Genomic DNA, 14,085 nt, shown 5'->3' with positions numbered 1-14,085 from the left:
ACCAATTACACAACTAGCACTTGATTTTATTTGCGCCGTCATAATATATTAGGAGATGTACCATAAGCATAAATAGGCGGTGCAATATTTTAGGAAGCTGTATATATTTAGCCATTTAGGAGATTAATACCTAATTTACGAAAGGTTTTCTTGGTTAGCAAGATTTAGGATTTGTATAAATATTTGGCTTCAACCTATTCAATGGAATACAACGTTAATTCCTTCAAATTTTTTCATGGTACCAGAGCCATAACCCAGAAGGAATTGGGAGATGGTTGGCGACGATAAGAAGAAGAATGGAGACGGAGGCAGTGGATCAGGAAGTAGCAAAACTCCCATGAATGATCCGATTACACAACCCAAGGAAGAAGGATTTGAACTCAATGACTAGTATGTCGTCAATTCGATGTTAGTTGCTTGGGTCTTTAACACAATAGATCTGCCGCTTCGTTCGACGATCTCTTACACGAAAACTGTTAAAGAACTATGGGAAGACTTGCGAGAACAGTTTTCAATTGGTAATGACATGAGAATGCACCAATTGAAAAGCGAACTTGCATCCTGTAAACAAGGAGGACAAACTGCTGTTGCATACTACGGTAAACTGAAAAGCATGGGGGAAGAACTTGTTGGCTATACAAAAAGTCCAATATGCGTATGTGTTGGGTGTACTTGTGGGGCAGCGAAGGAACTGGTGCAATAACGTGAAAAGGAGAAAGTTCATCAATTCTTGATGGGACTTGATAATGAGGTGTTCGGGACTACGCGTTCCAACATATTGAGCACGGAACCTCGGCCCACGTTAAATAGAGTCTATGCCATGATTATACAGGAGGAGCGACATCGGAATGTTGCTCGAGCTAAGGAGGAGCGTGCAGATGTTGTAGCCTTTGTTGTGCAGTCCTTATCTCATACTCGCAGCAACTACAGTGGCAGACCATCTAATAACTCGAAAAAACTGAGATGTGCTTATTGTGGAAAACTGAATCATGAGGAAAAAGACTGTTTTCAGTTGATCGGGGTATCTTGAATGGTAAGGTACAGGACAAGAAGGAGGAAGGACTAATGAATCATGGCGGACGATCTGGAAGCTTTGGTAATTCTGGACATGGTGGCAACAGATATGGTGGCACCGGATGTGGTGGCACTGGTCGTGGAATTGCAGCAGTTGCCAATGTTACGCAAGCAACCGAATCGAATAGTAAGACAGAGGCAGATGTGAATGCTTGGACGGGGTTATCTAATGATCAGTGGACTGCGCTGGTTTCTAGGTAATGTTTTTGGAATTCGCTGGATTGTCGACACAGGGGCGTCTCACCATATGAGTAGTGATGCTAAGTTATTAAGTGAATTATGTGATGTGCCACCATATTTGGTCAGCCTTCCAAATGGTTCCACGACTATCGCTTCGAAGATCGGAACTATTATACTCGCAAATAATATGAAATTGCATAATGTTCTTTATGTACCTTAGTCAAAATGCAATTTAATCTCTGTTCTAAGCTTACTATTGAAAATCATTGTTTAGTCATATTTGATGACAAACTTTGTGTGATACAGGACCGGACTTTGAGGAAAATGACTGGTTTGGGTGAACAACACGATGGGGTGTATTATCTCAAGGCAGCGGCACGAGCTCAAGCACAAGCAAACAACACACATAAAGTGGACAATTTTGATTTATGACATCGTCAGCTTGGTCATCCCTCCGATAAGATAGTTTCTTTTCTTCCTGAAATTAGTAGTCGTAATAAAGTAGATGAGTTGTGTAGTATTTGCTTAAGAGCAAAACAGACACGAGAAGTTTTTCCTAATAGTATGAATAAAAGTGTTGATTTATTTGAATTAATTCATTGTGATGTGTGGGGCCATTATCGTGTTCCTTCTTCTCGTGGTGCAATGTATTTTCTTACTATTATGGATGATTTTTCTCGTGGTGTGTGGGTCTACTTAATGGCCGAGAAAAGTGAGGCGAAGCATACGATAAAACAATTTTGTTCCATGGTAATTACTCAGTTTGGTAAAGAGTTCGTCGTTGAAACCTAATTTTTTACCTCCCATAATTTGTTTTAATTACCCAGAGTCCTTGAATATTAAACAGAGTGAAATATGTATTTTCAGAAGTCAAAATAATTTTATAAATTTATTTAGATAATATTTAATTAATTTTTCTTGATAAAATAATTTCTATAATATTATAAATTAATTTAAGTATTTTTACAATTATAATACTTTTGCTAAAATTAACCAAGAGAGAAAATAATTTACCACAATTATTCACTTAATTGTCTAAATTGTTAAAATGTCAATTTTGCAAAGTATTTTGCTCTGTTTAATACAAGGAATCCGGCTAATTAAATAAATTAATCATTGTACCCCTCAATCCTTGTTTAATCAATTTATTAGAATTTATCATAATTAATTGAGTGTTTGATTGTTGTTTGTTCTGTAAATTACACATTAAATGACTATAATTGAAATAATCAATTAATAGCCCAGTTATGACCCAATTGAAAATCAATTTTCTTATTTGAAATCATTATTGCAAAATTAGCCTTTTAATTGTTATTTAGTTTAATTGTAACCTTATATGAAAGGGCCAAAATCATTGGTTAAAGTAATTAAGGTCATTTTTGCAAATCTTACCTTAAGATGGCTAATTGGACCAAATAAGGCCATAAGTAAAATAGCATGGTCTTTAAATTAAGCCAATTAAGGCTATGTTTGCAATTAAAAGTCCTTTTATGCAATTGGTCGTGTCTCTAATTAATTAATTAATTAAATACTGACAAATTTTTGTCATAATTGAAAGGTTTAATCAATAGGCATTTTCAATATGTTTTTGTTTGCTATCTTTTAAAGAATCATTTTTTGTACCCTTCCATGTATACGCGTGTATACACGAGTATATATATATATATATATATATATATATATATATATATATATATATATATATATATATATATATGTATACATGCGTGTATATCGCGTATACGATGGGCTACCCCTCCATTTTATTTCTATTTGGCCGAGTCCAGCCCAATATAGGGCCAGACCCGGCCCATTACAACATAAGTATATAGGGGGTAAGTGGACGACCAAACAAACACCTTTAGGGGTTGTTTGTTTTCAACCTAAGGTTTCATTTGAAACCTTAGGCGCCGCCATGTTACCCCTCTCTCTCTCCTCGTCACACCAACTTAAAATGGTAAGGAGCAGGTTGCTTTTGCTTTTCTCAGTATTCGTCCGGCCATTTGAGGTAAATAATTTATTATCTTTACCCATTTTCACCAAACTCAACCCCAAACACGGTATATCTTCTCACTTTTTCTCTATTATTTGACTTTTCGTGTAGCAACGGTCAAATACACTGAGAAGTTTTAATGGTTTTTATTGTTTTGCAAGTTTGAATCGATGAATCTCATTGGTTCGCAAAGAAATGAGATGATCGGCTCATTTTTGGGTTAAATCTAACTCTTTATCTATTCGTTTGCTTTTTCTCAGCCGTTGATGTTTGTTGTGATAACATGAAATTGAGAAATTTCAAAAGTCCCACATTGATTGGAACTTAGGGTTTTATGATTTAGGGGTTCTATAAATAGAACCCTAACTTTGCAAAGAGAGAGGATCGGATTTTTTTTTTACTTGCACACAGAAAACTCGAAAAACCTAGGGTTTCAATATTTTGAGACCTTTAACTTTTCTGAGTTAGTAAGTTTAAAAATTTGTGTCTTCTTTTTTCTCTTTGGGTTCGTGGTTGAGTTAATTTGGGAGGAGAAGATCTCCAAGTCCAAAATCTCGACTTAAGGCTGCTCCAAAAATAGGTAACTTTTTTTTTTTTTTTTTTGCATTCTTTCCTGTTCTGTAGTTGCTCTGTGTTAGCTTATTGCTTTTCTGTATGGCTTGCAAATTGTTGTTTTGATCTGTGTAGTTAACATGTTGGTATATTAGTCTAGTTTGTTCAAGTATATAAATTACATGTTGCTTTATCTTAATAGGAAGATTAGGTATTAGCTTAGTTGTTTGTTAAGTAGATGTTAGTTGTAACCAGCTGAATACAACAACAACAACAACAACAAGCCCAGTATAATCCCACCATGCGGGGTCTGGGAGGGTAAAGTGTACGCAGACCTAACCCCGACCTTGAAAGGTAGGGCGGCTGTTTCCGAAAGACCCTCGGCTCAAGAGAGGAGAGGAGAACAAGAGAGGAAAAACAAGACAAAAGGTTAGATAGGACCAAGCATATCGAAAACAATATGAAAGCAAGGAATAACAAAAGCGAGAAAGTCCTGGTAGAACAGTCCGGAAAGAAAGGAGCATTAACTACTATAGATAACTAAGATAACCAAAGTACAACCGCCCAACAAATATAAGCAGCAATCAAATGCAGAAATCAAATAGCAATAAACAAATGAGCAAAACTACAACTACTATGGTGAAAGGATTAGCCACCTAGCCTTCTATCCTAATCTGAGTCCTCCACAACCTCCTATCTAAGGTCATGTCCTCGGTGAGCTGAAACTGTGCCATATCCTGACTAATCACCTCTCCCCAATACTTCTGTGTGATTAGTTGTGGGTGTTATATGGGTTGAGACCCTGTTGATCATGTTTTTATGCCTAATTAATCTATAACATGCCTGCCTTAGTTTAGGTCACCTAGTTTCCTGTTAACAATATGAAACATGAAGTCTAAAAGGGTCTATGTATGCTATAGCTAAGTTCATTTGAGGCTTCGCATACTAATCTTAGTGAACTTGAGATTCTGAGCCTATGTTGTTACTCTATGTGCTTGGTTCTGGACTTAATTAGTTGGGTATGTGGCCTCTCTGTGTTTAAATGCTGAAACTAAGTTTTCTATATGGGTATACTACTACTATGGTCATGTTTTTTGTCCATTTGGTTGTCAAAGCCTATCCGTGCTTGTCTTATCCTATTTTGAAAGCTAGTTGTGACTAGGAGGCATGCTAGTTGAAAATAGTTAGTTGTAGCATTTTGTTTGATTGAGTCTGATACATGCTGGTGTTTAGAATGGTTTTTCTGCGAGTCAAGTTTTGTATTACAAATTTCTTTAAGTTCAGAGCATATGTGAATAAAGCTTTCTGTGTTTGATTGGAATCTTGCTTAAGTCCTTCAAGGTTTTCTTTGTAAGCTCTTTTAAAGTGTCAAATGTAATCTGTTGAGACCTGCGTTCCTGTTTATGCTTTCCTACTATTTCCCGTAAGTGTCTTAATGCATACCTTGTTAAACTGTTGTCTACATGTGGAGTAATGCTTACTGAATGTAGTGTTTCCTTTAGGGAATGCCCTTTTACATATTTAAGATAGCATCTTAAGCATGCACTATCTCTAGCCAGATGTGAATTTGTTTATTGAATGCATATAAGGTATATCAATGTGTATCTGAGATTTTCTGTGAGTTTTTATAAAGTGGATTGTGTGAATACATGTTGTACATGAGGGATATACCCCAGTATACTAGGCATACATGATTGTCATATATGTAGTATATGAGAATTTGTATACTTGGTATATGGTGGGTATACCACCCATATGAGTCCATAAATGTTGGCTTTGCTGTTAAGTTGTGTCTTGGTTTGGACCTACTCCTCTATGTCTTATTGTTGAACCTTAACTTTATTGATTGTTATGAAACCTTTAGGCCTCAGTTCTGGGCCATAATTGCCTTGATCTAAATCTATTAACCTCATATGACTTTTTCCTTAAGTATACGATTAGAGTTTGGGCTATCTACTTTCTTCATTTCTTTTAAAGTTTGGTTCAATTGGGCCATCTATGTTTGGGCCAGACCTTTATGCCATATTAACTTAATTAATTATGTGATTGTATACTATGTGTGTGGATAAGTATAGCTAAGTTTCTTATTGTAAGTTTAGTATACCAATCTTGAACACTCCCTCTCCTATATACTATGAGCTTAACATATAAATGGAGATGCCAAATGGCACTTAAGGATTAAGCTTAAGCCTTCCCTGGTGTCTGTCATGCCTGGGGTTCCTGGAAACCCCTTAGATCTTGTGCGGCAGCAGGAACAAGAGGGTGAAAGCTTTCCTTTTTGGGCTATTTTAGTATCTCCATGGGTGTGTATATCCATGGTATATTGGCTTACGGTTGTGGATATTTATTTGTGTGGCATTGCCTGTTTTCTTCACGAAGATGATCTTGTGGGCCTGTTTTTTTATTTTTGATGTTGGACCTGCTTCTGTGCTGTTTTAATTTATAAGGGCTTTAAAGTTATAAGTCTATAGTTATTTGCAATTTTGGGCCTATTTCTTTGTTATTTCCAGTCTATATAGGTACGAATGTCTAGTCGAGTTACTATTTCATTGAATGATGTATATTTTAGAATTACATGCCTTATATGCATCTATTACACAAGTTTTCTTTTATTTAAGTCTCAGTTTAAACATGTCCTAATCCACATCTCCTTTCCTTTTTGCTGGCATGAAACATCATTGTTTGGGTGATTTCTATTACATAAACCCATTGGGCCAAGGGTCCAATAACCTTTCTTGATCGAGTCCGTGGGAAAAATGGAAAGGGAAGCTAACATTTGCATTTGAAGGCCCCCACCTATGAGTGAAAATAGGCAACTGGTGGGATTAGGTAGGCCGACCAGCCTAAACTCTCCTCCTTTTATTTATTTCACATGATGTAAATGTATTTGTGAAAACATATGTATAATATTGAAACCCCTATGAATGTTAGAATTTAGGGAAAACACTAGTATTAGTAGGAATGTCGCCTAAAGATTTTCAAACTCGACTAATCCTAATTTTGCATGAAATCGGTATTTAATTTGTTAAATTTGAACTGGTCTAATAACTTGATTGAAATTGAATGATTTTTGGGCTTTTTCCCCTTGTGTGATTCGGATATAAATGGATCAAACGGAAACGGTTTTTGGGCCTTAAGCCCACAAAAGAATTTCTTTGAAAAAGGAAAACAAGGCTGTACGATTTTGGTTATAATTTGGACTGCACCAGAGGTATTTTAACAACTGTTGGGGATTATAACTTAGACTGAATTTTGAGAAAAAATAGATGTAAAAGACCAAGTTTTCAGAATCAAGACAATGACTCGTTTTGCCTTTAACTTGGACAAACTTTTTTTTCAGAATAGGATAAAGGGTATTTTGGGGCCAAAAGCCCAAACTTAAGGGACCAAATTAAGGAGAAATATATTTGGACCAAGTTTGAAGTAAGATGGAATTTGGACTAGACTATGAGTTGGCCCATATGAGCTTCAAATAAATAAAATTTGGATTCAATAAAAACTTGCATTTCCTATGTATATACGTATAAAATAGGAGATACAGTCCATATATTCTTATATATATGTATAAACCCTATAAGAATAAAACTCATATCATTAGGACCAAAATAGTAGTGACTTTACCCGGGAGGAATCCCGAGTGTGTCTTGGCCCGGCAATGAAGTGAATTGAACATCTATATGGATTTTTGAAACCCAAAACCCCCTTTTCTAAGGGGACTTTTTGCCAAATTTTTCCTGGAGTTTATGATACAAATGAATGATGGTTTTTTGAGGAAAACTAACATTTTTAAAACAAATAAATACAGTTAAATCACATATTGAAGCTCATAGGTCAACCGTATTCTACGGATCTTTAATACTAGGGTGCGTAAAACCTTCCCTAGGGGATCACCAGAACCCTCATCTCGAACTTTGGTATCAAAAGATTTATCTCTTGCTTGAAAAATCTTTAAATCTGATTTTCCTAGTTTCCCACAATAAATTAATTAGGTGGCGACTCTAAAAATACTAAAATCCAATTTGAGCACCAACAACCTCGTAGTAATTTTTATGCCTTAACCAGCGTAAAAGCGAACCGTAACACACGTGTCTTCATGTTTTCTATGCGGAGCAGGGAATAGTGCATCAAACAACTTGTGTTCATACCCCACAGCAAAATGGACGAGTGGAACAGAAGCACCGACATATTTTGAATGTTGCTCGTGCACTCCGTTTCCAAGCTAATATGCCGATCTCATTTTGGGGAGAATGTGTCTTGACCGCAGTTTATCTTATTAATCGAACTAACTACTATATTGAATGGAAAGACTCCTTATGAGTTAATCTTTGGAAAAGAACCTTCATATAAGCCCCTAAAAGTATTTGGATGTCTATGTTTTGCTAAGTCCCGTGACAAAGATAAGTTTGGGTCCAGGAGTCGTTGATGTATTTTTATTGGATATCCTTTCCAGAAGAAAGGATGGCATGTTTATTATTTGGAGACTGGAGATATTTTTGTGTCTCGTGATGTCACTTTTGATCAAAAAATCTTCCCTTGTGCTAGTATAGTAACTGCCCCCCAGACTATCACTTCGCTGAATTCTCCTACTATGCAACATGCCCACTCACCCTCTATTGACTCAAGGGGGAGCATCGATATTGAGCCTAACGCCAATGAAGATAGTAGGGTAGAGATTGCTTCTCCTAGTCCCACTCAGGAGGAAAATACGAACACAAGTTTGCCTATTATGGATACACAACCTACTACTACTATTGTGGATGATGCTCTTGGTCGGGGACATCGGGAACACAAAGTTTCCAGTAGACTGAAAGATTATGTTTGTTATATAACTCAATGTCATGTTACTCATTGCACAAATACCCCAGCGCAAAGCTCGTCACCCACTAGTTCACAGTCCTCATGTATGCCGTATCCTATAGTTAACTTTGTGACTTGCAATAATTATTCTTCTAGGCACAAGTATTTTTTGACAACCGTAAACTACAGGAACTGAACCCACAAGGTTTTTTGATGCTGTGCACGACCCTCTTTGGTGACATGCTATGAAAGAAGAAATTGATACACTGGAAAAGAACGTACATGGACATTGGAGTCTCTTCCTCCGGGGAAGAAGGCAATCGGATGCAAATGGGTTTATAAGATAAAATATAATTCCAATGGTACATTTGAGCGGTTCAAAGCTCGACTTGTGATTTTTGGCAACAACCAGGTGGCCGACATTGATTATAATGAAACTTTCACTTCGGTGGCGAAAATGGTACCTATACGAGTTTTCCTTAGCATTGTTGTAGCTAAAAAATGGGTGTTGTATCAAATGGATGTTCATAATGCATTCTTGCATGGTGATTTAGATGAAGAAGTTTATATGCAACATCCACATGGATTTGAGACCTCGACTCAAGGGAAGGTGTGTCGTCTCCCAAATCATTATATGGATTGCGACAAGCTCCAAGAAATTGGTTTGCCAAACTCGCTACTGCCTAAAGACATTTGGTTTTGTTCAATCATAAGAAGATTACTCTTTATTTCCTTATATAAAGAATGGTTTGACACTACATGTTCTTGTTTATGTCGATGATCTGGTCATCGTAGGAGATGATTCTGGTGCTATTACTAACTTCAAATAATATTTGCATCGGTGTTTTCACATGAAAGATCTTGGGCTTTTAAAATATTTTTTGGGGATAGAAGTGGCCAGAAGTACAAGTGGTCTGTTTCTTTGTCAAATAAAATATGCACTCGATATTTTGAGTGAAACTGGTCTTCTTGGTGCCAAACCAACGAGTTTTCCTATTGATTAAATCGCAAACTCACGTTGGACAACGGTAATGATTTTGCTGAACCTGAAAAATATAGGCGCTTGGTTGGTCGGTTGATTTAATTGACCATCACTCATCCTGAGCTGTGCTACTCAGTTCATATGTTGGCTCAGTTCATGCATCGTCCGAAGGAGAGACATTGGGAGGAGGAAGCACTTCACGTAGTGTGATATTTTAAAGGCAATCCAGGTCAAGGAATTTTTTTATGAGTTGATAGCAATTTGCTCTTAAATGCAAATTGTGATTCAGATTATGCAAGTTGTCCGGTAACATGACGCTCTATAACTAGTTATTTTATTCCATTGGGAAATTCACCAGTTTCTTGGAAAACCAAGAAGCAACATACTATCTCTCGCTCCTCAGCCGAAGCGGAATATCATTCTATGGCAGCAACGGTGTGTGAGTTGAAATGGCTCGAGGCTTTGTTATGATCCTTCAGTGTCTTTCACAAGGATCCTGTTCGGTTGTATTGTGACAGTCAAGGTGATCTCCATATATCTGCAAATCCAGTTTTCCATGAGTGCACGAAGCATATTGAGGTTGATTGCCATGTCGTACGTGATGAAATAGCAGCTAGTCATATTGTTGCATCTCATGTGCACACTTCTCAACAACTAGCTGACATATTTACTAAGGCGCTCGGGAAGCAACAATTTTTGTATCTACTTCCCAAGTTGGGCATTCGTGACCTTCATGATCCAACTTGAGGGGGAGTATTAAGGAGATGTACCATAAGTGTAAATAGGCAGTGGAATATTTTAGGAAGTTGTATATATTTAGGAGACTATTACGTTATTTACGATAGGTTTTCTTGGTTAGCAAGGTTTAGGATTTGTGTATATATTTGGCTTTAGCCTTTTCAATTACAACATTAATTCCTTCAAACTTTTTCATAATATAACTTAAAGTCATATTATACTATTCAGGGAAACGATTGCACATTTGTGACCTCCTCCTTTTTTCACTTAGCAACTATTAGTTAGTACTAATTAAGGACTGTAACATCTCAACAAGTACTAGATATCCTCTGCACTCTACACAACAATTGCAAATGTTTAAAGAGACTAGTAATGCAAGTATACACCAAGTAATGGTAGTAATATCCTTGATAGCTTATCAAATCATACAATCATAGCTAAAATATACAAGATAAAGTAGACAAATAATACCTGAGTATCATTAGTTGATTGCATCGGATCCAAAGACGCATAACTGCACTGTTGATACTTTTCAAGTGTTGCCATCATGCTTCAACAATTATATGGAAAAAAAAAACACAATTAGTCATTTTCCTGGACCATGTTAAAGCTGCTATTGTTGGATTATATATAGTCTCACATCAAGTATAGACACGCATCCGGAGGGGTCTAGAAGGTTTTGCACCACTCCACGTATAGCATTAAAATTCAGGTTGGACGTTCAATGTTCAAATTATTTCACAAATGCTGGGGATGCATGGTAAAATAGATAAAGCATCATCACCTAAAGCAAAAAGGAAAACACTATCTGTTTAAGGGTGTGTTTGGTAGGGCTTTTTCATGTTTGTTTGGTCAAAAGTTGTTTTTGAAAACATTTTCTCAAGGAAAATTAGTTTCTTAAAAATGAGAAAAATGATTTTCCTCGTAAAAGTAGCGAAAACAAGCTCTATCAGTGGCATATTACACTAAGGGGTCATTTGGTTGCTGGTTAGAGTATGCAGGTATTAATAATGTAGGGATGAATTATGCAGAATTTAGTTATTCATGTATTAGTTATTCGATTTTTTACCCAGCTTAAAATGATACTCCTCCCATCCCAAATTTATGTGACACTTTCCTTTTTAGTCAGTCCCAAAATAAATAACATCTTTCAAAATTTAGTAACAATTTAACTTCATACTTCTCACTTTACACTTGCTGAAATGATTTATAGCCATAGAAATTTATATTACTTGTTTTAGACCACAAATTTTAAAAGTCATCATTTTTCTCTTAATCTCTGTGCGCAGTCAAATACCTGCACATAAATTGGGACGGAGGGAGTACATAAAGTTGACTCACAACTTATACATGTTTTAGTTATACGAGATTGTAAACTGGAATCAAACATTATACATGGTGTGCTGAATTTTATACGTAGCTACTAAAATGCTGTGAAGGATGATATTAATTAGTTATGCGGGCTTTAATACATGAACAATTCACTTTTTAATTAATTAGCAACCAAGCGACTCTTGAATGTCTCATCCCCACCCTCCAACATACCTTACCCTCACCCCCACCCCTACTCTCCCATAATATTTGCCTAGATTACATATAAATATTTTTGAGATAATATTTTGTCTACAAAAACATTTCACATGTGGACAATATTTTCTTTCATACCAAATGCACCCTTAAGAAAAAACTGCCTCTAAAAGTTATAAAATGTCGAATACTTAAGCAATCGAGTTTTTTAGATGAGAAAGCATAACTTTGAACACATTAATTAGTAATTACTCCTCCCATCTCATATGTGTTGCACTTTGAATGGCACAGAGGTTAAGATATATGAAAAGAATTTTAAAATCTGTAATTTAGTATAAAACATATATATTTGTGTGAATATAAATCATTATAATAACCAAACTCCTAAATTTGTTAAAATGTAATCAGATTTGTATTTTAAATTTTGGGATGAGTTTGTATGTATGTTTGGGACTTGTCGAGATGGTCAAGGTGGAAACTCGAGGGCTCAACAGTATTTTGGCACATGTTGAACTTAATTAAAATTTCATATTTTTTGTCAATGTCTGGTGCATCGTGATTGCAATGCCAGACCCCATGATCGCGAAAGTTTACCCGGCGGTTTGACTGGTATATGGCATTTTGTGTTTTACGTTCGCGAGGAGAAGGTGTGAAGTTGACCAACTAGTCAACTGTTCTCCTTGAGCGCGAGGTCCCAACCGTAACCGCGAAGAGTCTGGAAAAGTTTCACTTCATGACCATCATGGACTCTTTAACAATCGCGAAGATAGGTTAGATCTGGTATAATTAATTAAATTCCTAAAATTGGGAGATTTTGACCTGTTTATTAATTGGGTAAGTTTGAGATTTGACGTAGTAATTGAAATCAACATCAATACACAATTGTAGAATTGAAATCCGTGAGTGTATGGGTAACCTGTCGATGTAATTTATTCCGAGTCTTGATTGGGTTGACCGAGGGTTCACTTCAGGGGTTAATTTTGACTTTGACTTTAACTTTCCAAAAAGATTTATGAAATAGACCATCTAACCTAATTGACGCATTGTTCAATATTTTTGCGTAGATTGAGGCTATTGGAGGTTGTTCAGGAGGAAAATTGGATAGTGCTAGGTTCGGGAATTTCACCGACTTCGATGTGAGTGAGATTTAACTTCTGGATTACTTGTTTTCAAAAAGCATGACTAGAAATGTGCATTATTGATTGTCTGCTTTCTAAATACTTGGTACATTATTGGGAGAGCGCGTACAAGGTCATTTCTAGTATTTTGAGCTACGTTTCATATGTTATACTGATCTTTTATAACTATGTCATGACTTTACAGAGATATAAAGCATGACTAGAACTGTTTTCAACAAACTGAGCATCGCATACAAGAGAATTCATTGTTAAATAATGCTATGGTATTTGGCATCATTACATGCATTGTTTTAGCTTGTATGACAATGTCTAATGTGTTTCTTGTACTTTATTGTGCATTTTAGTTATTTGAATTGATATTGATATCAATTTTATCAGTTTATCGAATTCCTACTATACGCGAGGACCTATGAATTCAGATCTAATAGATCTCGAGTATCCATAAGGAGCTATATGATTTTGGTCCAGTGGATTACAGGCTATCCACAAGGCCCACAAATTAGATTGACTGGTCTAATGATTCTAACCCACGAGAGCTCATGGTTGGCTTACGATGTGGCTTGACTTGTACATGCTTCTACATGTTATATATACACACACACACAGTCTATTGTTGTTGCATTCATGCATTATTCAGAAAGACTTTCTGTGAGGGTAAGATGGAGAAGCGCGTCAATATCTCACTGGGCTTAGGCTCACCAAATTTCACTCACTGCTTTGTGCAGATCTGTTTATTAGTGTTATTAGGCTTCACTGATCTTGTTCGAGGTGTAAAGAGTTTCCAACATGTGTGAGCTTGCCACAGTTTAATCGTGGAGCAGCTTCTATTCTAGTTCTTTTATTTTCGAACTATGTATTTCCAAACGTATGTATTTACTCCATGTTAGATGCTCATTGACAGTTGTATTATCAGGTTTTGGGCATGTCGGTCATTGTATTCCTACTTAAAGCTTTCATTGTTATGAGATATTATTTTATCTATGTACGTTATGAGAATATTTCTGAGACAATAATAATGTCTCCTTTGGGCTTATTATTGATGGTAGTGGCTTTTTTAGTTCAATGCCATGGCTTTGATTTGGATTGTGACACACTTGATAACT

General features: G+C 36.2%; 1 protein-coding gene across 1 annotated transcript in view; it reads right to left on the bottom strand.

The window, feature by feature from the left end:
• LOC132603523 (MADS-box protein J2-like) overlaps window positions 1–14,085 on the bottom strand; it is a 30,456-nt gene that overhangs the window by 13,453 nt on the left and 2,918 nt on the right. The window contains exon 2 of the mRNA XM_060316627.1: window positions 10,788–10,866. Coding sequence (XP_060172610.1) covers window positions 10,788–10,866 — 79 coding nt within the window. The remainder of the gene's footprint in view (window positions 1–10,787; window positions 10,867–14,085) is intronic.

This window comes from Lycium barbarum, chromosome 7, assembly GCF_019175385.1.
Source record: "Lycium barbarum isolate Lr01 chromosome 7, ASM1917538v2, whole genome shotgun sequence".
Classification (NCBI taxonomy): Eukaryota; Viridiplantae; Streptophyta; class Magnoliopsida; order Solanales; family Solanaceae; genus Lycium; species Lycium barbarum.
Note: the sequence above shows the minus strand (reverse complement) of the source record. Positions and strands in the feature narration are given on the sequence as shown.